Raw genomic sequence first — 26,877 nt, 5'->3', positions numbered from 1 at the left:
ACCATTCTCAAGACTGACATATATATGTATATATATAAAACATACATAAGAGGATATAATCCCACATAAAGATGCAAATGACCTGCCCTTATTGGTTAATAAGGTTTGTGGGGGTTTTTCCCCCTGGTTACTTTTTTATGTCTCTCTTAAGTTTTGTATTTGGAGATCAAATTTTCCATTGAGTTCTGGCCTTTTCATCAGGAAGGTCTGGAATTCCTTTATTTCATTGAATGTCCATCTCCTTGCCTGAAAAATTATGCTTAGTTTTGCTGGGTAGTTGATCCTTGATTGTAGTCCCAGCTCCTTTGCCCTTCGGAATATCATATTCCAATTTCTCCTGTTTTTTAATGTGGAAGCTGAGAGATACTGCGTGATCCTGACTGCATTTCCATGATATTTGAATTGCTTCTTTTTGACTGCTTCAAGTATTTTCTCCTTGAGTTTGTAGTTCTGAAATTTGGCTATAATATTTCTTGGTGGTTTCAGTTTGGGAGCTCTTTCAGGGGGTGATCGTTGAATTTTTTCAATGACTAATTTGGCCCTCTGGTTCTAGGACCTCTGGGCAGTTGTCTTTGATAATTTCTTCAAAGATACTGTCAACGCTCTTTTTTTCATCGTGGATTTCTGGTAGACCAATAACCCTTAAATTGTCTCTCCTGGATCTATTTTCCAGGTCAGTTGTTTTCCCAATCAGATATTTCACATTTTTTTCTATTTTTTCATTCTTTCCATTTTGTTTCACTACTTCTTGGTGCCTCCTAGATTCATTAGCTTCCACTTGCTCAACTCTAATTTTTAATGAGTTAGTGTTTTCATTTTGCTTTTGAATCTCCTTTTCCAATTGGTTGATTTTACCTCTCAGGGTGTAATTTTCTCTATTTAGATTCTGAATCTCTGTGGCCATTTCGCCAATCTTATTCTTTAGGGACTTTTCCATTTTTTCCATGTTTTCTTTTACCTCCATAATTTGATTTTTAAAATCCTCCTTTATCTCTTCCAGCAATGCTTTTTGGGCTGGAGACCAGTTCACATTATCTTTTGAGGTATCAGATGTATCTATGGTGTCATTGCTGTCCTCTTCCAAACTGGTGTTTTGCTCCTGCCTGTCTCCATAAAAAGAATCTATTGTCCTTGGTTTTTTTGTGTTCTTCTTCATGTTGGTTTGCCTTTTCCTGGCTTTACAACAAATTTCTGCCTTTGAGGCTCAGGGCTCTCTGTCCCAGCTTTCTTATTCTGGGGATTGTGAGTCTAGAATTATAGCCTTCAGTTTCCTGAGGTGTGGGGGAGGGGTCTGGCTCCCTGACGTCTCATTCCCTATGGGTGCTCTCCAGCACTGTTGCTCTTCAGCAATGGTCTCAGCTGTTTGTTGTTTGAGCTGATGTCTGGCACTTCCCCTGGGGGAGCAAGATTACATCTGGGCTCCTGGTGTTGACCCCTGCCAGCTCTGCCCCTCTGGGACTAATGAACTTCTACTATTTGACCACTGAAGCCGCACTTCTTTCTCCTGTGTTCCATCCCGAAGAATTCTCTGGGTGAGGGGGGTAGGGATTAAAGCCGTTTACCTGGCCATTATGTCTCCTGGAAATTCAAGAAGCCACGTTTCATTCCTTCGGGCTGCAAGCCTCATGAGTCAGTGTTTCACGGCCAGTGGCTTTGCGATGCCTCTCGTCGCTTCCACAGACTGCTGTCCTGTGTCAGGAGCCCTGTGGATCTCCGCCGGTTTTGGGCACCCAGCTTTCTCCCAGCCTGTCTCCCACGTGGATTTCCCGGCCGGCCGCTTCCGCTTTGGTCTGGAGCAGCTCCGCACGCCCCACACTGAGCACTCTCTGAGCCTACGGATTCGTGCCTTCGGCCTTTCAGACTCTCCCAGCTTGGAAATTTGCCCCACTCAGACTGCTCGCGGTTTCTAACTCTCTCAAATCTGCTCAAATTCACTTTTTTATAGGAATCTGACAGACCTTGTGAGAGAGCTCTGGTAAGATGCTGTTTTCATGCGGCCATCTTGGCTCCCAGAATGCCAAATTCTTGAAAGTTCCAACTAGCCCAGCTGTGAACTAACAACAAATTGAATTTCTTTCCAGAAATGATTTCAATTACTTTTAAAAATTTAATAGATATTGTGATGATGGTTTCCATAGGGCTTCTCCCATTCAGGGGAAGGAGGATCATTTTACTAGACTAAGAGGATATGCATTTGGAACGGGAATCTAACATATCCCTTGAATCCCATTCTTGTAATGACAACAACTAATAGCCAGCAATTACAAAGTACATCATTATGTGCCTGGCACCATACTAAGCATTTTTCAATTTTTATCTTATTTGATCCCCACAACGACACTGAAAGGTAGGTGCTATTATTATACCAATTAAACAGATGAGGAAACTGAGGGAAAGAGAGATTAAGTGACTTGTCAAGAGTCAGATAGCCACCAAGTGTCTGAGGTAGGATTTGAACTCAAGTCTTCATGACTCTAGACCAGGGGTGGGGGATCTATGGCCTCAAGGCCACATGTGGTCCTCTAGGTCCTCAAATGCAGCCCTTTGACTGAATCCAAGCTTCACAAAACAAATTCCCTTAATAAAAGGATTTGTTCTGTAAAACTTGGACTCAGTCAAAATGCCACATCCAAGGACCTAGAAGGCCACATGTGGCTTCAAGACCACAGGTTCCCCACCTCTTCTCTAGGCACTGCATTCTGTCCACCACACCACTTAGCCAGCCAATACAAGCTCTTTAAGACTGATTGTTCCCAGGTTTTATTTTACTTCTAAGTCAAACTGACTTCTTCATGATAGACCTGAAGCATCCAGTAATTAGGTAAATAAAATAGCACAACAACACTTGGACAACAATGTAAAAGGCTTTCAAATAGGAAGCTGCAGGATCTGTTGCACCTTGAATGGACTTCCCTTTCCCTCAAATACCTTCTTACCTTGTAGAAGGAGGGACAGGAATAGATTTGGCAGGTTGTAGGAGTCATGAGAATTTTATCATCAAGAGCTTTGAGGGAATGGGGGAAGGGGGAAACCCTAGACTTGGCTCCCCTTTTTTTCCCTGTGGTTTTTTTTTTCAAAACTTGCTCCTCTTGACAGACTCAAACCCTCTCCATTCTGGACTTTACCCACTCCTCCAATTCCCTTCTCCTCCAGCTCCACAACATTTCTGGGATCCTCCAGTGGCCCAATGCTCATGGATCTCTCTTCCCACTACATACCACCCCACTTAGAGCCATTCCCACTCCAACCATTCAGAAGGAAAATCCAAAATGGAGTTTGGACAGTGAAACAAACACAGCCACTCTATCAAGGAGCACAAAATAACATCTATGACAAGATGAACGGGTATACACTTCCTAGTGGTATTAAAGCCATGCCCACCCACATCTAGCTCATTCCCATGCATTCTGCAGTCAACAAGGGATGACCTTGCCAATTAAATGATCAATCAATTAATTAATTAATTATTAATCAGTCAGTGGTTGGGGTGTATACTTTGGCCACTGGAGGGTGCTCTAATGACATAAAAATCAACTATTTGGGGGAGGCCACCTGTCTACTGACTAGAGATCTCCAAACCTAGTCCTTTGTAGATTTAGAGTTATGATTTGAACATGGTGTTAAATTATACGAAAGACTCATCCCTGTTATAAAGGCCACATTCTTGATTTAGAGAAGGAATCTGCCTTTCTGATTCACAAACTACTGGCTTCATCAACACGACCCAATTTGCTTTTTTGATCATGTGATTTATTTTAAAACAATAAGGTATTGTAGCATGACAAGAGAACAAAATTGTGATCTAAATAGAAAAGACTTTCCAACAGCCAGTTGAAAAGAAATTGTTTCACCTAATGAAGTCTCTTCTCCTCATATCACTTCATTTGGTAGATTGAGATACAGGGGAGAGAGTAAGAGAAGGATTATAGGCCCTTAGCCCTGCTCAGACATTTTTTAGACCCTACTGCAAGGAGTTGAGCAAACAGTCAGAGGAAACAGACCAGAAGCCCGAGGATTTGGCGCTTGGTTCTCCTTGTCTTTGGGGTTTAAAGACTGCTCCTAATCTGGTCTTGTCTATCTCTGGCAACTGCCACATTTCTCCTAAAGTAAACAGTGGAATTCAAAAAGTTTGGGAGGCATAATTTTTGGTTGGTTAGTCATCTTATTAATAATTTTAATTATTTTAATAAAAAGGCAATGGCACTCTCAAGTGCCAAATAAACAATCATGGTGGCAGCTTCACAGCTTATATGCCCTTGGAAAAGAGATGTTCCAGAGGGTTGCAATCAACTCTGAATGGTTAATAATTAATGAGATAATGAATATTACAATGAGGGACTGAGAGTGATATGAAGTCACTCTTGGACAGAGAGACTATCCCTATACCTAGATCACCTCCAGCCTTGGGCAATCTAGACAATGATCTACCTCTGGGATGGGGAATCTGGGCCTTGAAACCACTTATGGCCTTCTTGATCCTTAAGTGTGGCCTTTTGACTGAATCCAAATTTTACAGAACAAAGTGAATTCAGTCAAAAGGCTGCACTTAAGGATCTCAAGGCCCAAGTTTCCCCACCCCTGACTACCTCCACCCAAACTGGACTGAGTGGAATTCACCTTAGATTAGAGATTCCTTGTAAGGATGGGTGGAGTCTGGTAGAGGAGAAAGTTAGTTCGACTTTCAGAGACTGAGTTTTTAAATTAAGACTTTAGAAAAAGGGAGAATTCTGGATCTCCCCCCAAAATTAGTTATTAATAACCAGTTGTCTCAGAATTATTCTCCCAATGGAATTAAGAATGATAACCTTTTCTTGTACTTGAGGCTATTCCTACTTAGTAGCCAATTAAATTCAGTCAGAGTTCATTGTGTCCTGGGACAGAAATTTTACTCCTGGCATCCCCAGGCTTCCTTTTTCACATATGAAGACACAATGACTTCTCTGAGATAGAAAAGAAGCATCTCAACCTCATGGATTGATTGTCTCTAAACTCCCACACAGGTCTAGAGCCCAGAACATGCTGTGAGGGTTTGTTGTTCAGTTGTTTGAGTTCTGTTCAACTCTTTGTGACAGCACTGTTGGGTTTTTCTTGCCAAAGATACTGGGGATTTGCCATTTCCTTCTCCAGTTCATTTTTTACAGATGAGAAACATGCTGAGACCTCAGTACAAATAAAGAAATAAAAGGTTCTCAATTTTACCTCTGTAATATCTCTTACAGATGCCCCTATCACTCCTTTGACAGTTGTCAGCACTCTGGTATGGGCCCTCATTACCTCATGCCTCAACTATTGCAATAGCCTGATGCTTGGACTCCTTGGCACAACATCTCACCATTCCAAGTCCCTCCTATACTCAGCTTTCAAAGTCATCTTCATAAAACACAGGTCTGACCATGTCATCCCCCCATTAATTCAACTCTTTTGATTACCTGTCACCACCAGCACTGAATCTATTATCTGGGTTTCAAAGACTTCATCTCTTCAATCTGGGAATTTTTACTGGCATTTTCACTTCCTCTTGAATGCCCTTCCTCCTCAACTCTGCCTCCTGGCTTGCTTAGCTTTCTTTAAGTTCCAGCTAAAATCCCACCCTCTAAGAGAAGACTTTTTTATTCTCCCTTAGGTCTAATGGCTTCTGTCTACTGATTATTCCAAGTATATCTTAATAGATAGATAAATAGATAGAGAGATAGATACATGCATATATACATATACATACAAACATACATGTATGTTATATATATATCTGTGTCTATATATGTTGATCTGTGTATATATCTATCTCTGTGTGTATATACATACATATATATAATATATAATATTTCTGTGTGTGTGTGGTTCATATTTAGTTGTTCATATATTGTCTCCACCATTACACTATGACTCTCCTCATAAGCAAGAATTTTCTTTTGCATTTCTTTGCATCCCCAGCTCTTAGTATGGTGCCTGGCACACAGTAGGTGCTTAATAAAGCTTTATGAAATAATAGAAAGAGCCTTGGATTTGGAGTCACAGGGTATTATATAAAATCCAATTTCTGAGATGTCATTATGGACTTCCAGTGTTGGTCACACAACCAATCCAGGATTCGGTTTTCTCATTTGGAAAGAAAGATTAGAATAGAGGGTTTTTGAGGTCCTTTCCAGCTCTAAAGCTATAATCTTATCATCCTAACATATCCTTGAAAGTTCCAACAGATTTTATAACCTAAGAATAGTACTAAAAGCATCTTACGGTAACCCAAAGTTAGCCAGGAATCTTTCCAAGTGAACTTTTTCTCATTGCTCTAAAAATTCCATGATTGACCTAAGGGGGGCAGCACTACCATGGGCAAAAATGTCCATTCAGGTATCCACTCAAGTGTTTCTGAAGGAGACCTTATGTAATGTATAACATGCATCTCTGATTGGCTGGGCAGCCAAGCTGAAGTATCACTGGGGTTTCCTGGTACAACGAGAGAACTACAAACATTTAGATTTGAGAGAGTCCCTTCCAACATAGAGTACTGGTGTGTAATCAGGGTTATAAAACTGAGTGCTTATTGATCAAGGCAAAGGAGAGAATGGAGAAGCCCCCAAGGATTTCATTAGCGGTCATGTGGCTTCTGCTAAAATGTGAGTTGGGGTTTCTGGAGACGGGAAAATGGAGACTCACTATTCCTCCAAAATATTAAATGGGATTGTAAAAAGGGGACATTTCTCAGAGGGTTAAGTGGGAAAGGATGCATTGTAAGGTTAGAGGGTGAAGAAAGCAATACTAAAGGGGATGGGGAGCTAAAAACCAATTTCCAGTGTCTGGAATTGTCTTTTTGCCCAGGGGGGAGCTGCCAACAGAAGGTGGAACAGAATCCCCCATTTCTGAATGTCCAGGAGGGAGAGGACATCACTGTCAACTGCACTTATTCAGAGCAAAATTCTCAAGGCCTACAGTGGTTCAGGCAGGATCCTGGGAAAGGCCTTACCTTAATATTCTACTTGGCTTCTGGGACAAAGGAGGAAGGAAGGTTCAAATCCATGTTGAACAGAAACCATCGTCACAGCTCTCTGCAAATCATTGCCTCTCAGCCTGGAGATTCAGCCACCTACCTATGTGCTGTACAGGCACAGTGATGCCCAGGCACCTGCAGCCTGTGCACAAACCCTATGGCTGCAACCCCAGTCATACTCCCCAGAAGAGTGCCATTGGGTGACAACCTCAGAGTTGTTTATTTTTCTCCCAGCCTCATCTTCTTTCTAGATCCACACTGGGCACCATTTAATTGCAGCTCTACCTTATGATTCCAACACCAAGGGGTTATCCTTTGCTTTCCAACCATCCCCAGGTGTTACAGGACAGTAACAGAAATCCAGGGCAATCTGAGGATGCTGATGGAAGGCGCACTCCTTTTTTATTGAATTGATATAATATCATCTTAATGTCTTAATATCCCTTTGTACCCACCCCTCTGCAGAGGGACGTCCCTTATGACAAAGAATCTAAGAAGAGAGGAAAAAACCATATACACAACAGTTATCAAGTGTGACAGCTTATGAAATATTCCAGATACATTGTACTCCCACCCTCACCTATTCATCTCTAGAAAGAAGTGGAAGGGACAGGAGGAGCTATATTTTCTCATCTTTTCCAAAACAAACTTCATCTTTTAATTAGGAAATGTCCCCTTTGAATTTTTGGTCTTGCCGTGTACATTGTTGTAATCTTTGTTTTTCCCCCGGGTTCATTCTACTTCACTCAGCTACACTTCATATAAGGCTTACCACACTTCTCTGTCAGTCAGTCACTAAGCATTTGATAAGTGCTTATTACATCTCAGTGCCTTCCTTTGGAGAGGAGAAGGAGAGGGAAAGAGAGAGGATGAGCTGAGTTATCCAACTGGCTGTTTCCCCATTCAAGCAGCTCAGACTATTCACAGGTTGTGTTTGTCCTTCATTTTTAAAGAAGACCATGACTTCAGGGAATTGATGACATGACTTGCAGTTGACTTTGATTTGAATGAGGGAGGGTTGTGCAAGGTCACCAACCTTAGCTCTGGAGGAGAAAATGAGGTTGGTGACCTTGCACAACCCTCCCTCACTTTTTAACAATTCTTTTTTTTTAACAATTTTTATGTCTTTCTTCTGCCCCATCACATTCTACCCAGTGCCATGTTCATTTCTGTGCTTCTCATATTCATCACACTCTCAATAGATACGTAGCTTGTCATGTGTTTCAGTCCAGAAGACTGATTTGCACATAGGAGGCACTTATAGAAGACTTGTCTGTTAGGAAAAAAAAAACAGAAAAAAGATGATCTCTCAGGCCAAAGTGTTCATGAATTCTGAGTAGGGATCATTTTCTCATTGCCCAGAAATGTAATATCCCTGGCCTGAGGGGGGCAATATTGCCATTGTCTGACATACATTCAGCTGGGTGCTCAGTGACACTTACAGTGTGTGAAGTGATAGAGCTGGCTGATTGGCCAAGCTGTCAGGCTGATGACCCCAACCACATTTCACAGGATGAAAGAAAATTAGATACATATAGAATTGACAGTCTCCATTGACTAAAGAACCAATTTCCCAGAACCCAGAACTAGCTGTTCATTGACCCTGGCATTGGAAGATGGTGACACGCCATACAGCCTCACTAGTGATCCTGTGTCTTCACCTGGCCTGTGAGTTGAGGGGTTTCTGTAGGAGGGAACAGAGAAAACCAGAGGCCATTCCTCAATGTATTTAGACACAGTCAGAAACAGATCAAAGGGGGCTTACAGAGTGTGTTGGGGAAATGATAAGAGATAAAATGTAGGGAGGTGCTGACCTAATGACCTATGTCTGAAACTGTCTTTCTGCCCAGGGGTGAGCTGCCTACAGAAGGTGGAGCAGAGTCCTCAGTCCCTGAAGATCCAGGAGGGAGAGAGTACCACAATCAACTGCACCTACACAGAAACAACAACTCAAGGGCTGCAGTGGTTCAGGCAGGATCCTGGGGAAGATCTCATCTCCCTCTTTTACATAACTTCAGGGGAGAAGCAGAATGGAAGGTTAAGATCCATGATGAGCAGTAAGGAGCGCCATAGCTCCCTGCACATCACTGGTGCCCAACCTGAAGACTCAGCCACCTACCTCTGTGCTGTGGAGGCACAGTGATCCCCAGGCACCTGCAGGCTGTGCACAAACCCTACAACTGAGACACAGACCCTTCCAGAGAGCATCCTAAAAGCATCTCTGCTGCTTATTTTCCTGGTCTTCATTTAAGCTTCTTCATTTCATTCTGGGATCAGTACCTTAACTAATGCCTCTTGCCCTGGCCCGTGTTCAACATTGATGATACAAGGTTATAAAACTGACCTAGATCAAATTGGGTGGGAGCCAGTGACCTGGTAGAGGTCACACCTCTTAATTGCTCAGTGTAGCCTCACAGAATGTGTTAGGGGTAAGCACTGAGGAGAGTGTTATAACATGGCATTAGCCTGCTAGTGCTCACTTCATGGAGACATTTCTTTATTCTGGGATATAGCCCCATGCCCCACTGTCTTTCCAATGTGAAATTTCTCTCCTGATTCCATGGGCTGCAGATGACCCCCAGGTACTATATCAATCTATATGTATCCCAAATTACTAAAATCAGGATATGTCTCTCATGTCTCTTCTCTGAGACCCTATGACATACCACGAGCCTTCCTCATTCGTGATCCTTCAGTCATGGGATTTGAAGGTTAATTGATTTTGTTAATGATCTTATGAATAATTAAAACATTGAGGAAAATTAAAATAACACAAGCACACTTAGACAACAATCCAAAAGGCTTTCCAATAGTAAGCTGCGGAATCTGTTGCACCTTGAATGAACTCCTCTTTCCCTCTAATTCCTTCCTATCTTGTAGAAGGAGGGAAAAGAATAGATTTTTCAGGCTGTAGGAATCACCAGGATTTCTACATCAAGTGCTTTGAGGGACCAGAGGGAGGAGGAAGTCCTAGAGTTGCCTCCACTCAGTCTCACTGTGGATATTTTCAGGGTTTGCTCATCTTGACAGGCTCAAACTCTCTCCTTTCCGGTCTTTACCTACTCCACCAATTCCCATCTCCTCCAGCTCCACAACATTTCTGGGATCCTCCAGTGATCCATTGCACTCCATGGATCTCTGATCCCACTACATTCCACCCCACTAAGTGCCATCCCCACTCCAAACATTCAGAAGGAAAATCCATAATAATAGAATTTGGTCAGTGAAACAAACACAGCCATTCTATCAGGGACCACAAAATAACATCTATGACAAGAAGCACGGGAGCTGGTATACACTTCCTAGTGCTGCTGAAGCCATGCCTACCCACATCTGGCTCATTCCCATGCATTCTGAAACCACCCAAAAATTAATTGATTAATTAATTATTAACCAGTTAGTGGTTGAGGTATATACTTTGGCCACTGGAGGGTGCTCTAACTACATAGAAATGAACTATTGGGGGAGGGGTCCCCCAATATTAACTAGAGATCTCTAGATTTTGTTCTGTGTAAATTTAGTATTAGTTGTGATGAAATTAAGTTATAGGAAAGGCTCATCATGCCTCTTATAAAAGCCACACTCTGAAATTGGAGTAATATTTGCCCTTTCTGATTCACAAACTATCAGTTTCATTAATAGGATTCAAGTCACTCCCCACTCCAAGTGCTTCCTCTATTCAGCTTTCAAAGTCATCTTCAAAAAATATAGGTCTGACCATGTTATACTCCCTACTAAATAACTCTTTGGCTCTAGGATTCAGTCTGCTGTCTGGCCTTCAAAGGTCTTCTTGATGTACCTCCTCCCTGAATGTTCCAATCTTTATACACCTTACCACCCCACTCCCAAACACACCCTCTATATTCCACCTTGCTACACCTGTTACAAAGACTCCATCTCCTGAATCTTGGAATTTTTACTGGCATTTCCACTTCTTGAATGCCCTCCCTCCTCGCCTCTGCCTCACAGCTTGCCTAGCTTTCTTTAAGTTCCAGACAAAATTCTACTTTCTGTGAGAAGCCGTAGCGGTTCCCCCTCAATTCTACTGACTTCTGTCTGCTGATTATATCAGAATGAATATACATATTTGTGTGCATGTGCGTATGTGTGTGTATGTGTGATCACATATAGTTGTTCGTATATGGTCTCCCAAATTAAACTATGATTCCCTTCATGAGAAGGGGTTTTCTTTTGCCTTTCTTTGCATCCCCAGCTGTATGGTGCCTGGCACCATAGCAGGTACTTAAGAAAGGTTTCTTAATTAATAAAAAGAGCCTTGGATTTGGAGTCACAAGATATGGTATAAAATCCCATCTCTGAGATGTTACTATGGACTTCCAGTATTGGTCACACGACCAATCAAGGATTCAGTTTCCTCGTCTGAAAAAAAAAATTAGAATAGATGTTTTAGGGTTTTTTGGCATTTTGTGATCAAATTTATTTTCAGTTCCAATTTCAATAACTTTGCTTTACAGTAATTTACACAAGAAAGTGTTGAGTAAATGAATTATTTTCCAGTCACTATACAATCCCTCAAATTTCCACAGTGAATCAAGAAACCTTTAAAATCCATGTATCGGGTGCTCCTGTCCATGCGAGTGCACATGCCCCATGATGCCACGGATGCCATTGAGGATTGAGTCCATGAAATGGAAAGAGCCAGGCCCTTCATCCTGACAAATTAACAATAATCCTCTTTGTAAGAAACACTGCTCACACAAAACGATTTCGCTTTGACAAGCCTACTTTCCAACGATGCACAGAACGTAAACATAGATGTTCATCCTGAGTATACAGAAGATGTATAAAGGTGGTGCAGGGGGAGCTAACAGGACAACATTGTGCAACATGCCCCTGGTCCATGTCATGGCAATCATTTCCACAGGGGAAAAAAATAACTGCTGATAGATGCAAGGGAGCTAGCTGAGCCTTAGGCAAATTAAATGACCAGCAGGATTCACCTACTGCAGGAGGGCACATTCTAAGTGGGAAAGAGCATGATTTTCAACATCAAGGCTTAAACCTTGTCCTACACATGCTTCTAGGATTGAGAGGATAAAAAAGGTGATATCTGACAAAGAAACCAATAAAAAAAATCTTACTTATGTGTTCTTCCTAAAATAACGTCTTTGTTTCTATCTAATAAGTGTAAAATAGATGGTTTTTAAGGTCCTCTTCAGCTCTAAAGCCATGCTCTTGTCATCCTAAGATAACTTAGGAAGTTCCAACAGATTTTATATCCTAAGAATACTACTGAAAGCATTATTCTGTACCCAAAGTAGTCAGGAATCTTTCCTAATGAACTTTTTCTCGTGGCCCTAAAAATTCCATGGTTGGCCTAAGGGAGGCAGCACTGCCATGGGGCAAAAATGTCTTCAGCAGAGGATCTGTGTGTCTGTGAATGGGATCTTGTGTAATGCATAACACACGCAGTTCTGATTGGCTGGGCAGGTAAGCTGAAGTATCACTGGAGTTTCCTGGTACAAGGAGAAAACTACAAACAAATAGATTTGAGAAAGACATCTCGAATAGAGAGAACTGGTGTGTGTGCCAGGTTTCAGATCTGAGCGCTTATTGGTCAAGGCAAAGGAGACAATGGAGAAGCCCATAAGAGCTTCATTAGTGATCATGTGGCTTCTGATAAAAGGTGAGTTTGGGTTTCTGGAGATGGGAAAATGGAGACTCACCATTCCCCCAAATATTAAGTGGGACTTTGAAAGGGGGACATTTCCCAAAATGCTAAGCGGCACAGGCAAGTTAAAATAACATGCGGCTTCCATGGATACACTGTGTGGGGCAGAGGGTGGGGAAACAATATTGAAGGGGATGGTCACTTGAAGACCAGTTTCCAGTATCTGAAATTATCATTTTTCACAGGGGGGAGCTGCCAACAGAAGGTGGAACAGAATCCCCCATTTCTGAATGTACTGGAGGGAGAGGATGTCACTATCAACTGCACTTATTCCGACCAAAGTTCTCAAAATCTGCAGTGGTTCAGGAAGGGTCCTGGGAAGGGCCTTGCCTTATTATTTTCCCTGGTTTCAGGGACGAAGGAGGAAGGAAGGTTCAAATCCATGTTGAACAGAAACCATCGTCACAGTTCTCTGGACATCACTGCCTCCCAGCATGGAGATTCAGCCACCTACTTGTGTGCTGTGCAGGCACAGTGATGCCCAGGCACCTGCAGCAGGTGCACAAACCCTGTGGTTGCAGCCCCAGTCATATGCCCTTTAAGAATGCCATGGAGCGACAACCTCAGAGCTGTTTATTTTTTCTCCCAGTCTTTCTCCCATCATTCTTTATAATAGACCATTTAATTCCAGATGGGAGACCACAGAGTACCATTTAATTGCAGCTCTACCTTATGATTCCAATGTCAATGGTTTATTCCTAGCCTTCTGACCATCCCCAGCTTCCTATGCCTACTACATGGCAGTAACAGAAATCCAGGACAGTCTGAGGGTGCAGGTGGAGGCCCAGTGGAGGGCACACTACTTTTTTCCACTAAATGGCTTTTTATCATCTTAATGCTTTAATAACTCTTTATGCCCACCCCTATGCAGAGGGACATCCCATAACAAATAATCAAAGAGAAGAAAAAACACTATAAAGAAGAGTAATCACGTATGACAGGATATGTAATATTCCATAGACACTGTCCTCTCACTTCCACCTCTCCCCCACCGACCCATCCACCTCTCTAAAGAATAATAAGGGGACAGCAAAAGCAACAATTTCTCATCTTCTTGAGAGCTAACAGGATCTCTTTAAATAGTTAATTTCTCCTTTCAGTTTTTGGTCTTACAGTATACATGGTTGTAATCATTTTTTCCCTTGAGTCATCCTGCTTCACTCAGCAATATTTCATTCAAGACTTATCACACTTCTCTGTCAATCAGAAATCCATTCTTAGGTGATTATTACCTCTCAGTATTGTTTTGGACATTAATTGATGTGATTTTCGGAAGGGGCTTAACACAGGGCCTGGCATATAGTAGGTTCTTCTCAAATATTTGATCCCCAATTTGGAACTACACCCAAAGGTCTATAAAAATGTGCATACCCTTTGACCCAGCAATACCACTTCTAGGGCTGTCTCCTAAAGAGATCACACAAGTGGGAAGGGAACCTGTATTTACGAAATATTTATAGCACCTCTTTTTGTGGTGTCAAAGAATTGGAAATCAAAGGGATGCCCATCAATTGGGGAATGGCTAAACAAACTGTGGTATATGAATGTAATGGAATACTATTGTGCTATAAGAAATGAGAAGCAGGCGGACTTCATAATAACAAGGAAAGACTTATATGAACTAATGCTGAGCGAGGGGAGCAGAACCAGGAGAACATTGTACACGATTACAGACACACGCTATCTGTAAGGACTAACTTTGATAGACTTGATTCCTCTCATCAATGCAAGGTTCAAAGACAGTTCCAAAAGATTCATGATGGAAAAAGCTATGCACATCCAGAGAAAGAATTATGGAGTCTGAATGCAGATTTAGGCAAACTATTTGCTCTCTCTCTTTTTTTTCTTTTTTGGTTTTGTTTCTTCATTCTCGTGATTCATTCCATTGGTTATGATTCTTCTTTACAACTTGACTATTGTGTAAATAAGTTTAAGGCGAAGGTATATGTAGACCCTATATCGGATTACGTGCTGTCTTGCGGGGAGAGAGGTAGGAGAGGGAGGGGGAGAAAACCTGAAACTCACAAACTTGGGGAACTGAGTATTGTAAAATAAATATAAAAAATAAATTTAAAAAAGAAGTGTATGGGAAAAAACCAAATATTTCCTCCCTCCCTTCTCTACCATGTACTAGGCCAGGGGTGAGGAACCTGCAGCCTCGAGGCCACATGTGACCTTCTTGATCCTTGCATGTGGCTTTTTGACTGAGTCCAAGTTTTACAAAACAGATCCTCTTATTAGTGAACTTTGGATTGAGGCAAAGGGCTGCACTTGAGGACCTAGAAGGCCACATGTGGCCTCCAGGCTGCAAGTCCCCCACCCCTGTAACCAGGCACTCTACTAACTTGCCTTTACAAATATTTTCTCATTTAATCCTCACAATAACCTTGGGAGGTAGGTGCTATTATGATATTCACTACACAGTTCAGAAAACTGAAACAGACAAATGTAAAGTGTCTCGCCCAGGGTCACACAGCCAGTAAATGGCTCAGGTCAGATTGGAACTCAGCTCTTCCTGGCTCCAAACGCGGCACTTTATTCATTGTGCCAACAAGTTGATTCTAGGAAGTTGGCGTCACTGGATCTCAGGGTACTTAGATGGATATTAGGTATAAGAAAGCCTGGAAAGGTAGGAGGAGCCCGGTGATGAAGGACTTTGAGTGTCCTTCAGAATTCTCTGAACTCCCCATCATCATTGACATAGAAATAGTAAGGGACATTAACATATCATCATATGTTAGCCATTCCCTAGAAGTCAAAAATCTCAACCCACCCTTAGAGAGGAGCATCAGCACTGAAGAGAGGGCCCTAAGGGCAGGGTTCTCCTGTTAAGCTCATGTCTTTGGAGTCTTTCCCTAAAAGTGGGACAGTTCCTTGCTCCACGCTCCCCCTTTTCCTCACGTAGGACCCTGAGGTTTGACAGACTTCTCCATCCTCTCCTCTCCCTCCATCAACATTCTCTCTTCTGTTCTTGTCTCTCAAACATCGTATATCAAATACAGCACATTTCCAGTTGCCCACCTATCTTTACTAACTCCAAAATGATTATTCCTTCCTTAATTCTAATAAGAATTCTGATAAGAATAATAGAAGAAAGAAGGAATGGGACCCAAGCATCATCATCATACCTCATATTTCTGAAGTGTCGTAGGTTTTCAAAGTGTTTTTCAAATATTATCTCATTTGCTCATCACAGTAATTCTAAGAAGCAATTATTACCAACATTTGACCTATGGAGAAGCTGAGCCTGAGAGATATTAAGTAATTCACATAATGAGCCTCTCAGATAGCATTTGAACTCAGGTCTTCCTGATTCCAAGGCTATTATCAGAGTCAGGAAGGTGTGGGTGAAAGTCTTTCCTCTCAGAAATAATGTCACCCATTTGAACATCAGGAGTTCTCTTAACCTTTCAGATCTCCCAAATAACCCTCTAAGATTAAAAGTGATGGACATTTGTCAATTTTTATTAGTATGAGGCTATCCCAATGTTCCTCATACTATTGAATTTAAAGGACTGAGTGACAACAAATGACCAAAAAGAATACCTAGAGGAAAACATGAAGTCATTTAAATAACAAAAGCTAAAAGTATCAAAAAAAATCTTTGCTTCTGAGAAAACAAACCCCCGCACTTCAGTAAATATAGAATTAGAACTATACATGGAACTGTCTTAGCTCCCACTGTTCTTAAAAATTCTAATTGTTTTTGCCCCCAGAGACATTTCCAATTATTCCTTACCCTATTCCAAACTTATCTTGGATGTATGCTAGAACAAAGCGTCAGCTTCCTTGCCCAAGAGAGATTCCAGTCAGCAAAGCTACTGGTTTTCTCAGTCTCCTTCCAGCACCAGCATCCTGACTGTATCTCTGGGCATGGAACACCCAAATAAGGAAGACATTTCCCTCATGGACCTTGATTGTGCCAATCACCTTGACCTGCATGGTTCCAGGACTCCAAATTCTTGAAATTTCCAACTAGCCCAGCTGAGAACCAACAACCAACTGAATTTCTTTCCACAAATTATTTCAATTACTTTCATAAATTTAATAGACATTGTGATGATAAAGGTTTTCATAGCACTTCTCCCACTCAGGAGAAGGTTTATTTCACTAGACCATGAGGATATAGATTTGGAACAGGAATCTAACACGTGCCTAGAATTCTTTTCTTGAAAAAAAAAAAGAAACAGTGAACATTTCTTGAGTACTTCCTCCATGCCTGCCCCTGTGCCAAGCCTTGAGTACATCCTATGTGCCCACCACTGCTCCAAGCCTTGAGTATTTCCTCCATGCCCACCCCTGTTCCAAGCCTTGAGTACTTCCTCCATGCCCGCCACTGTGCCAGGCCTTGAGTATTTCCTCCATGCCTGCCACTGTGCCAAGCATTTTTCAGTTTTTGTCTTGCGATCCCCACAACAACCCACAGAAGGTATTATCCTCATTCTACTGATGAGGAAATTGAGGTAAAGAAAGATTAAGTGACGTGCCAAGGGTCAGACAGCTACTAAGTGTCTGAGGTGGGATTTGAATGCAGATCTTCACCACTCTAGGCCCTGCACTAGATCTACCAGACCACCTAGCTGGCCTTTTCATGTCAGATTGCAGCCACAACTCATTCCACATTGGAGTCAAAATAGAATTCTTCACACTAGACCTAAAGCATCCTCAGGATAGAGGAGAATGCTCCAGTTCTGCCATATAGGTCTAGTACCCTATGCAGGGTTAATATTCAGTGATAGGAAGAATTACTTCTGACAATTTTCCCTTCCTTTTGTCCAACACATACAATTATTTGAGAGCTCTACATGATTCAATCAGGTCTTTATCTCTTCCAATCTAAACTATTAAAATAGCCTCCTAAATACTTGTCCTGCCTCTAGTCTATCCTTTCTGCAATCTGCCTTCAATGACATTATCTGTGGGGTCTTTATGATATTCAACCATGATGATGTCACAACTCTCCACAGAAACCTTAAATGGCTCCCCATTGACTGATTACACTGTCACTCTAAGTCCTTCCACAACTAATCCCTAAAGTACTGATATAACCATATGTCACTTTACCTATCTTCATGAATGTAAGGACTGTATAAACTAGATTTCACTGTGCCCTCCCTTCCATTGTCATCCTGCAGGTTCCCATTTCAGTTGCTCTGCTCATCGCATCTCCCATGTATTCAATAGCTCCCTTAAGTTTCTGCACATCTCCACCTTATACTGTCCCTTCAGAATTTGAAGGCCCATCACTTCCATGACACTTGCCACGACTCTCTCAACCCAATTGGCATCTTTTCTATTCCCTAATTTCTTTAAACAATTTTTAAGCCTTTCCTTTGAACCATCACATTCTACCCTGTGCCCTGTTCATTTCTTTGCAACTCGCATTCATCACACTCACAATGTACACAGAGCCTGTTGTGCATTTCTGTCCTGAACAGTGATTTGCACATAGTAGGCACTTACAAAATATTTGTCTGTTGAGAAAAAAATGGAAATAGGATGACCCCTCTGCCTAAAATGTTCATGAATTCTGACTAGGGATCATGTTCTCATTGCCCAAAAATGTAATGTCCCTGGCCTGAGGGGGGCAATATTTTCATTGTCTGACATACCTTCAGCTGGGTGCTCAGACTGAGCATCTATGAAGGTGACTCTTATAGTGTGTGAAGTGATAGAGCCGGCTGATTGGCCAAGCAGTCAGGCTGATCACCCCAACCCAATTTCACAGAGTGAAAGCAAAAAAGATACAATTAGAATTGACAGAGTCTCCTTTGATTTAAGAACTCATTTCCCAGAATCCAGAACTAGCTGTTCACTAACCCAGACATTGGAAGATGGAGACATGCCATAGAGCCTCACTAGTGATCCTGTGTCTTCACCTGGCCTGTGAGTTGAGGGGTTTCTGTGGATGGGAACAGGAAAAGCCATAGGCCACTTCTCAAAGGATTTAGAGCCTGTCAGGGTCTAATCAGATGGGGCTTCCTGGCTGTATTGTGGAATTGATAAGAGATAAAATGATGGGAGATGTTCAATTGATGGCCAATGACATATGTCTGACATTGTCTTTCTGCCCAGGGGTGAGCTGCCTACAGAAGGTGGAGCAGAGTCCTCAGTCCCTGAAGATCCAGGAGGGAGAGAACACCACAATCAACTGCAGCTACACAGAAGCTGTTAATGGAGGGCTGCAATGGTTCAGGCAGGATCCTGGGAAAGGTCTCACCTCCCTCTTTTACATAACTTCAGGGGAGAAGCAGAATGGAAGGTTAAGATCCATGATGAGCAGTAAGGAGCGCCATAGCTCCCTGCACATCACTGGTGCCCAGTCTGAAGACTCAGCTACCTACCTCTGTGCTGTGGAGACACAGTGATCCCCAAGCACCTGCAGGCTGTGCACAAACCCTACAACTGAGACACAGATCCTTCCAGAGAGCACACTGTGACACTCTAAAGCATCTCCGCTGCTTATTTTCCTGGTCCTCATTTAAACTTCTTCATTTTATTCTGGGATCAGTTCCTTAACTAATGCCTCCCACCCTGGACTGTGTTTAACATTGATGGTACAAGGTTATAAGCTGACCTAGATCAAATTGGGTGGTAGCCAGTGACCAGTTAGAGGTCAGATCTCTTAATTGCTCAGTCTAGCCTCACAGAAAATGTTAAGGATTGGCACCAAGGAACGTGTTATAACATGGCATTAGCCTGCTAATGCTCACTTAGACATTTCTTTGTTCTGGGATACAGCCCCATGCCCCACTCTCTTTCCAGTGTGAAATTTCTCTCCTGATTCCATGGGCTGAAGCCAGCCCCCAGGTACTATATCAATCTATATGTGTCCTAAATTTCTAAAAACTGGAAATTGTTCTCATGTCTCTTCTCTGAGACCCTATCACATACCATGACCCTTCCTCATTCGTGATCCTTCAGTCATAGGATTTGACAGTTAATTGATTTTGTTAATGATCTTTTGATCTATTAAAAGAATAAGGAAAATTAAAATAGCACAACCACACTTAGACAACAATCTAAAAGGCTTTCAAATAGTAAGCTGTGGGATCTGTTGCACCTTGAATGAACTCCTCTTTCCCTCAAATCCCTTCCTATCTTGTAGAAGGAGGGAAAGGAATAGATTTGGCAGACTGTAGGAGTCACTAGATTTCCACATCAGGTACTTTGAGGGACGAGAGGGAGGAGGAAGCCCTAGAGTTGCCTCCACTCAGTCTCACTGTGGATATTTTCAGGGTTTGCTCATCTTGACAGGCTCAAACTCTCTCCTTTCCGGTCTTTACCTACTCCACCAATTCCCATCTCCTCCAGCTCCACAACATTTCTGGGATCCCCCAGTGATCCATTGCACTCCATGGATCTCTGATCCCACTACTTTCTGCCCCACTAAGTGCCATCCCCACTCCAAACATTCAGAAGGAAAATCTGTAATAGAATTTGGTCAGTGAAACAAACATAGCCATTCTATCAGGGACCACAAAATAACATCTATGACAAGAAGCATGGGAGCTGGTATACACTTCCTAGTGTTGCTGAAGCCATGCCCACCCACATCTGGCTCATTCCCATGCATTCTGACATCACCCAAAAATTAATTGATTAATCAATTATTAACCTGTTAGTGGTTGAAGTACATACTTTGGCCACTGGAGGGTGCCCTGACTATATATAAATGAACTATTTGGAGGAGGGGTCCCCCAATATTAACTAGAGATCTCTAGGTTTTGTCCTGCGCAAATTTAGTGTTATGAACTGAACTTTGTGCTGAAATTAAATTATAGGAAAGGCTCATCATCCCTCTTATAAAAGCTACACTCTGAAATAGAGTATTATTTGACCTTTCTTATTCATAAACTATCAGCTTAATAGGATTCAAGTCACTCCCCATTCCAAGTGTCTCCCCCTTCAGCTTTCAAGTCATCTTCAAAAAATACAGATCTGACCATATTATACTCCCTACTAAATAACTCTTTGGCTCCCTATTACCACTAGGGTTAAGTCTGCTGTCTGGCTTCAAAGGTCTTCTTGATGTGCCTCCCCCTGGAATTTTCCAATCTTTATACACCTTACCACAACACTTCCAACCACTCCATCTGTATTCCACCTTGCTGTACCTGTTACAAAGACTCCATCTCCTGAATCTTGGAATTTTTACTGCCATTTCCACTTCTTGAATGCCCTCCCTCTTCATCTCTGCCTCATAGCTTGCCTTGCTTTCTTTAAATTCCAGACAAAATTCCACTTTCTGTGAGAAGCTGTAGTGGTTCTCCCTCAATTCTACTGACTTCTGTCTGCTGATTATTTCAAAATTGAATATATATATATATATATATATATATATATATATATACACACACACATATATATTTGCGTGCATGTCTGTATATGTGTGTATGTGTGATCATATAGTTGTTTGCTTATGGTCTCCCAAATTAAACTAATTAAACATTCCTTGTATGAGAAGGGGTTTTCTTTTGCTTTTCTTTGCATCCCCAGCTGTATGGTGCCTGGCACATAGCAGGAAATTAAGAAACATTTCTTAACTAATAGAAAGAGCCTTGGATTTGGAGTCACAGGATATGTCATAAAATCCCATCTCTGAGATGTTACTGAGATGTTAGAGTTCCAGTGTTGGTGACACAACCAGTCAAGGATTCAGTTTCCTCATCTGAAAAAAATTAGAATAGATGTTTTGGGGTTTTTTGGCATTTTGGGATCAAATTATTTTGAGTTCCAATTTCAATTACATGACCTTACTGTAAATTATACAAGAAACTGCCGAGCAAACAAATTATTTTCCAGTCACTATAAAATCCCTGAAATTTCCACAATGAATCAAGAAACCATTAAAAGCCATGCATCAACTGCTCCTGTCCATGCCAGTGCACACACCCCATGATGCCACAGAGGCTATTGAGGATTGAGTCCATGAGATGGAAAGAGCCAGGCCCTTCATCCAGAAAAATTAGCAATAATCCTCTTTGTAAGAAACACTGCTCAGACAAAATGATTTCACTTTGACGAGCCTACTTTCCAACAATGCACAGAAAGTAAACGTGGGTGTTCAGCCTGAGTACACGGAAGATGTGTGAAGGTGGAGCTGGGTGGGGCTAACAGGACAACATGATGCAACATGCCCCTGGTCCGTGTCATGGCAATCATTTCCACAGGGGACAAAAATCATTGCTGATAGATACAAGGGAGCTAGGTGAGCCTTAGGAAAATTAAATGACCAGCAGGATTCACCTACTACAAGAGGGCACATTCTGAGTGGGAAAGAGCATGATTTTCAACATCAAGGCTTAAACCTTGTCCTACACATGCTTCTAGGACTGAGAGGATAAAAAAGGTGATATCTGACAAAGAAACCCATAAAAAAAATCTTACTTATGTGTTCTTCCCAAAATAATATTTTTGCTTCTACCTAACAAAAATAGAATATAGATGGTTTTTAAGGTTCTTTTCAGCTCTAAAGCCATGCTCTTGTCATCCTAAGATATCTTAGAAAGTTCGAACAGATTTTAGATCCTAAGAATAGTACTGAAAGCATCATACTATACCCAAAGTAGCCAGGAATCTTTCCTAGTGAACTTTTTCTCATTGCCCTAAAAATTCCATGGTTGGCCTAAGGGAGGCAGCGCTGCCATGGGCAAAAATGCCTTCCGCAGAGGATCCCTGTGTCTGTGAATAGGATCTTGTGTAATGTATAACATGTGGTTCTGATTGGCTAGGCAGGCCAGCTGAAGCATCACTGGGGTTTCCTCCTACAAGGAGAGAACTATAGTTAGATTTGAGAAAGACATCTCGAATAGAGAGTACTGGCGTGCATGCCAGGCTTCAGATCTGAATGCTTATTGATCAAGGCAAAGGGAGAATGGAGAAGCACCTAAGGACTTCATTAGTCATAATGTGGCTTCTGCTAAAAGGTGAGTTGGGGTTTCTGGAGATGGGAAAATGGAGACTCACCATTCCCCCAAAATATTAAATGGGACTTTAAAAGGGGGACATTTCCCAAAATGCTAAGCGGCACAGGCAAGTTAAAATAACATGCAGTTTCCATGGATTCACTGTGTGGGGCAGAGGGTGGGGAAACAATATTGAAGGGGATGGTGACCTGAAGACCAGTTTCCAGTATCTGACATTATCTTTTTTCACAGGGGGGAGCTGCCAACAGAAGGTGGAACAGAATCCCCCATTTCTGAATGTACTGGAGGGAGAGGATGTCACTATCAACTGCACTTATTCAGACCAAACTTCTGACAATCTGCAGTGGTTCAGGCAGGATCCTGGGAAGGGCCTTGCCTTATTATTTTCCCTGGCTTCAGGGACGAAGGAGGAAGGAAGGTTCAAATCCATGTTGAACAGAAACCATCGTCACAGCTCTCTGCACATCACTGCCTCCCAGCATGGAGATTCAGCCACCTACTTGTGTGCTGTGCAGGCACAGTGATGCCCAGGCACCTGCAGCCTGTGCACAAACCCTGTGGCTGCAGCCCCAGTCATACACCCTTTAAGAGTGCCGTGGAGTGACAACCTCAGAGCTGTTTATTTTTTCTCCCAGCCTTTCTCCCATCATTGTAGATGGGAGACCATTTAATTCTAGATGGGAGACCACTGGGCATCATTTAATTGCAGCTCTACCTTATGATTCCAAAGTCAAGGTTTTATCCCTTGCCTTCTGGCCATTCCCAGGTTCCTATGCCTACTACATGGCAGTAACAGAAATCCAGGACAGTCTGAGTATGCAGGTGGAGGACTGGTGGAGGGCGCACTACTTTTTTTTTCACTAAATGGCTTTTTATCATCTTAATGCCTTAATAATTATGCCTACCCCGATTCAAAGGGACACCCCATAACAAAGAATCAAAGAGAAGAAAAAACACTATACAGAAGACTAACCACTTATGACAGAATATGTTATATTCCATAGACACTATCCTCTCACTTCCACCTCTCCCCCCACCCACCCATCCACATTCTAAAGAATAAGGGGACAGGAAAAGAAAAAATTTCTCATCTTCTTGATAGGCAACAGGATCTCTTTAAATAGTTAATTTCTCCTTTCAGTTTTTGGTCTTACAGTGTACATGGTTGTAATCATTTTTTCCCTTGAGTCATCCTGCTTCACTCAGCAATATTTCATTCAAGACTTCTCTGTCAATCAGAAATCCATTGTTAGGTGATTATTACCTCTCAGTATTGTTTTGGATATTAATTGATGTGATATTTGAAAGGGGCTTAACATAGGGCCTGGCACATACTAGGTGTTTATCAAATATTTGCTCCCTGATTTGGAACCATGCCCAAAAGTCTATAAAAACGTGCATACCCTTTGACCCAGCAATACCACTTCTAGGGCTGTATCCCAAAGATTATCACTCAAGGGAGAAGGGGACCCATATGTACAAAATGTTTATAGCAGCTCATTTTGTGGTGGCAAAAATTGGAAATTGGGAGATGCCCATCAATTGCGGAATGGCTAAACAAGTTGGGGTATATGAATGTAATGGAATACTGCTGTGCTATGAAAAATAAAGAGCAGGTGGATTTCATTATAACCTAGAAAGACTTACATGATATGATGCTGAGGGGAGCAGAACCAGGAGAACATTATACACAATTACAGACACACGGTATCTGTGATGACTAACTTTGATAGATTTGGCCCTTCTCAGCAATACAAGGTTCTAAGACAGCTCCAAAAGACTCATGATGGAAAAAGCTATCTACATCCAGAGAAAGAATGATGGCGTCTGAATGTAGATTGAGGCAAACTATTTGCTCTCTCTCTCCATTTTTTTTTTCTTTTTTGGTTTTGTTTCTTCTTTCTCATGATTCATTTCATTGGTTATAATTCTTTGCAGCAACTTGACTATTGTGTAAATAAGTTTAATGCAAAGGTATATTTAAGACCTATATCAGATTACATGCTGTCTTGGGGCGGAGGAGGTAGGAGAGGGAGGGGGAGAAAAGTTGGAACTCAAAAACTTGTGGAACTGAGTGTTATAAACTAAAAATAAAAATAAATTTTAAAAAATATATGAAAAAATCCAAATATTTTCTCTCTCCCTTCTCTACCATGTATTTGGCCAGGGGTGAGGAACCTACAGCCTCGAGACCACATATGGCCTTCTCAGTCCTTGCATGTGGCCTTTTGACTGAGTCCAAGTTTTATAGAACTTATCCTTTCATTAGGGGGATTTGTTCTGTGAAGCTTGCATTCAGTCAAAGGGCCACACCTGAGGACCTAGAGGGCCACACGTGGCCTTGAGGATGTGGGTTCCCCACCCCTGTACCAGGCAATTGGCTAATGTGGCTTTACATATATTTTCTCATTTAATCCTCACGAGAACCCTGGGAGGTCGGTGCTGTTATGATATTCACTACACAGTTCGGAAAATTGAAACAGACAGACATAAAGTGTCTTGCCAAGGGTCACATAGCCAGTAAATGTCTCAGGTCAGATTGGAACTCAGCTCTTCCTGGCTCCAAACACGGCACTTTATACAGTGTGACAACAAGTTGCTTCTAGAAAATTGGTGTCACTGGATCTCAGGGTACTTAGATGGAAATTAAATATGAGAAATCCTGGAAAGGTAGGAGGAGCCAGGTGATGAAGGGCTCTGAGTGTCCTTCAGAATTCTCTGAACTCCTCATCATCATTGACATAGAAATAGTAAAGGACATTAACATACCATCATATGTTTGCCATTCCCTAGAAGTCAAAAATCTCAACCCACCCTTATAGAGCAGCATCAGCACTGAAGAGAGGGCCCTAAGGGCAGGATTCTCCGGTTAAGCTCATGTCTTTGGAGTCTTTCCCTAAAAGTGGGACAGTTCCTTGCTCCATGCTCCCCTTTTTTCCTCATGTAGGCCCCTAAGGCTTGACAGACTTCCCCATCCTCTCCTCTCCATCCATCAACACTTCTCTGCTCTATTCTTCTGTCTCAATTATTGTATATCAAATACAGCAGATTTCCAGTTGCCCACCTATCTTTACTAACACCAAAATGATTATTCCTTCCTTAATTCTAATAAGAATTCTGATAAGAAGAATAGAAGAATGTGACCCCAGCAACATCATCATCATACTTCACATTTCTGAAGTGTTGTAGGTTTTCAAAGTGTTTTTCAAATATTATCTCATTTGCTCCTCACAGTAATTCTAAGAAGCAATTATTACCGACATTTGACCTATGGAGAAGCTGAGCCTGAGAGATATTAAGTAATTCACATAATGAGCCTCTCAGATAGCATTTGAACTCAGGTCTTCCTGATTCTAAGGCTATTCTGAGAGTCAGGAAGGCTTGGGTGAAAGTCTTTCCTCTCAGAAATAATGTCACCCATTTGAACGTCAGTAGTTCTCTCAACCTTTCAGATCTCCCAAAGAACCCTCTAAGATTAAAAGTGATGGACATTTGTCAATTTTTATTAGTATGAGGCTATCCCAATGTTCCTCATACTGTTGAAATTAAAGAACTGAATAACAACAAATGACCAAAAAGAATACCTAGAGGAAAACATGAAGTCATTTAAATAACAAAAGCTAAAAGTATCAAAAAAAAATTTGCTTCTGAGAAAACAAACCCCCGCACTTCAAGTGAATACAGGATTAGAACTAGACATGGAACTGTCTTAGCTCCCACCATTCTTAAAAATTCTAATTGTTTTTGCCCCCAGAGACATTTCCAATTATTCCTTACCCTATTCCAAACTTATCTTGGATGTATGCTAGAACAAAGCGTCAGCTTCCTTGCCCAAGAGAGATTCCAGTCAGCAAAGCTACTGGTTTTCTCACTCTCCTTCCAGCACCAGCATCCTGACTGTATCTCTGGGCATGGAACACCCAAGTAAGGAAGACATTTCCCTCATAGACCTTGATTGTGCCAATCACCTTGATCTGCATGGTTCCAGGACTCCAAATTCTTGAAATTTACAACTAGTCCAGCTGAGAACCAACAACCAACTGAATTTCTTTCCAGAAATTATTTCAATTACTTTCATAAATTTAATAGACATTGTGGTGATGAAGGTTTTCATAGCACTTCTCCCACTCAGGAGAATGATCCTTTAACTAGACTATTAGGATATATATTTGGAACAGGAATCTAACATGTGCCTAGAATCCCTGTCTTGAAAGAAAAAAGAAACAGTGAACACTTCTTAGTACTTCCTACATGCCCGCCACTGTGCCAAG

At 41.8% G+C, this 26,877-nt stretch overlaps 1 protein-coding gene across 1 annotated transcript in view; it reads left to right on the top strand.

The window, feature by feature from the left end:
• The window catches only part of LOC118830158 (T cell receptor alpha chain MC.7.G5-like), a 528,438-nt gene that overhangs the window by 149,935 nt on the left and 351,626 nt on the right, over positions 1-26,877 (top strand). The window contains exon 3 of the mRNA XM_036737053.1: positions 6,993-7,003. Coding sequence (XP_036592948.1) covers positions 6,993-7,003 — 11 coding nt within the window. The remainder of the gene's footprint in view (positions 1-6,992; positions 7,004-26,877) is intronic.

The sequence above is a fragment of the Trichosurus vulpecula genome, chromosome 8, assembly GCF_011100635.1.
Source record: "Trichosurus vulpecula isolate mTriVul1 chromosome 8, mTriVul1.pri, whole genome shotgun sequence".
Taxonomy (NCBI): Eukaryota; Metazoa; Chordata; class Mammalia; order Diprotodontia; family Phalangeridae; genus Trichosurus; species Trichosurus vulpecula.
The sequence above is the reverse complement of the archived record's forward strand: the minus strand, read 5'-3'. Positions and strand labels throughout refer to the sequence as shown.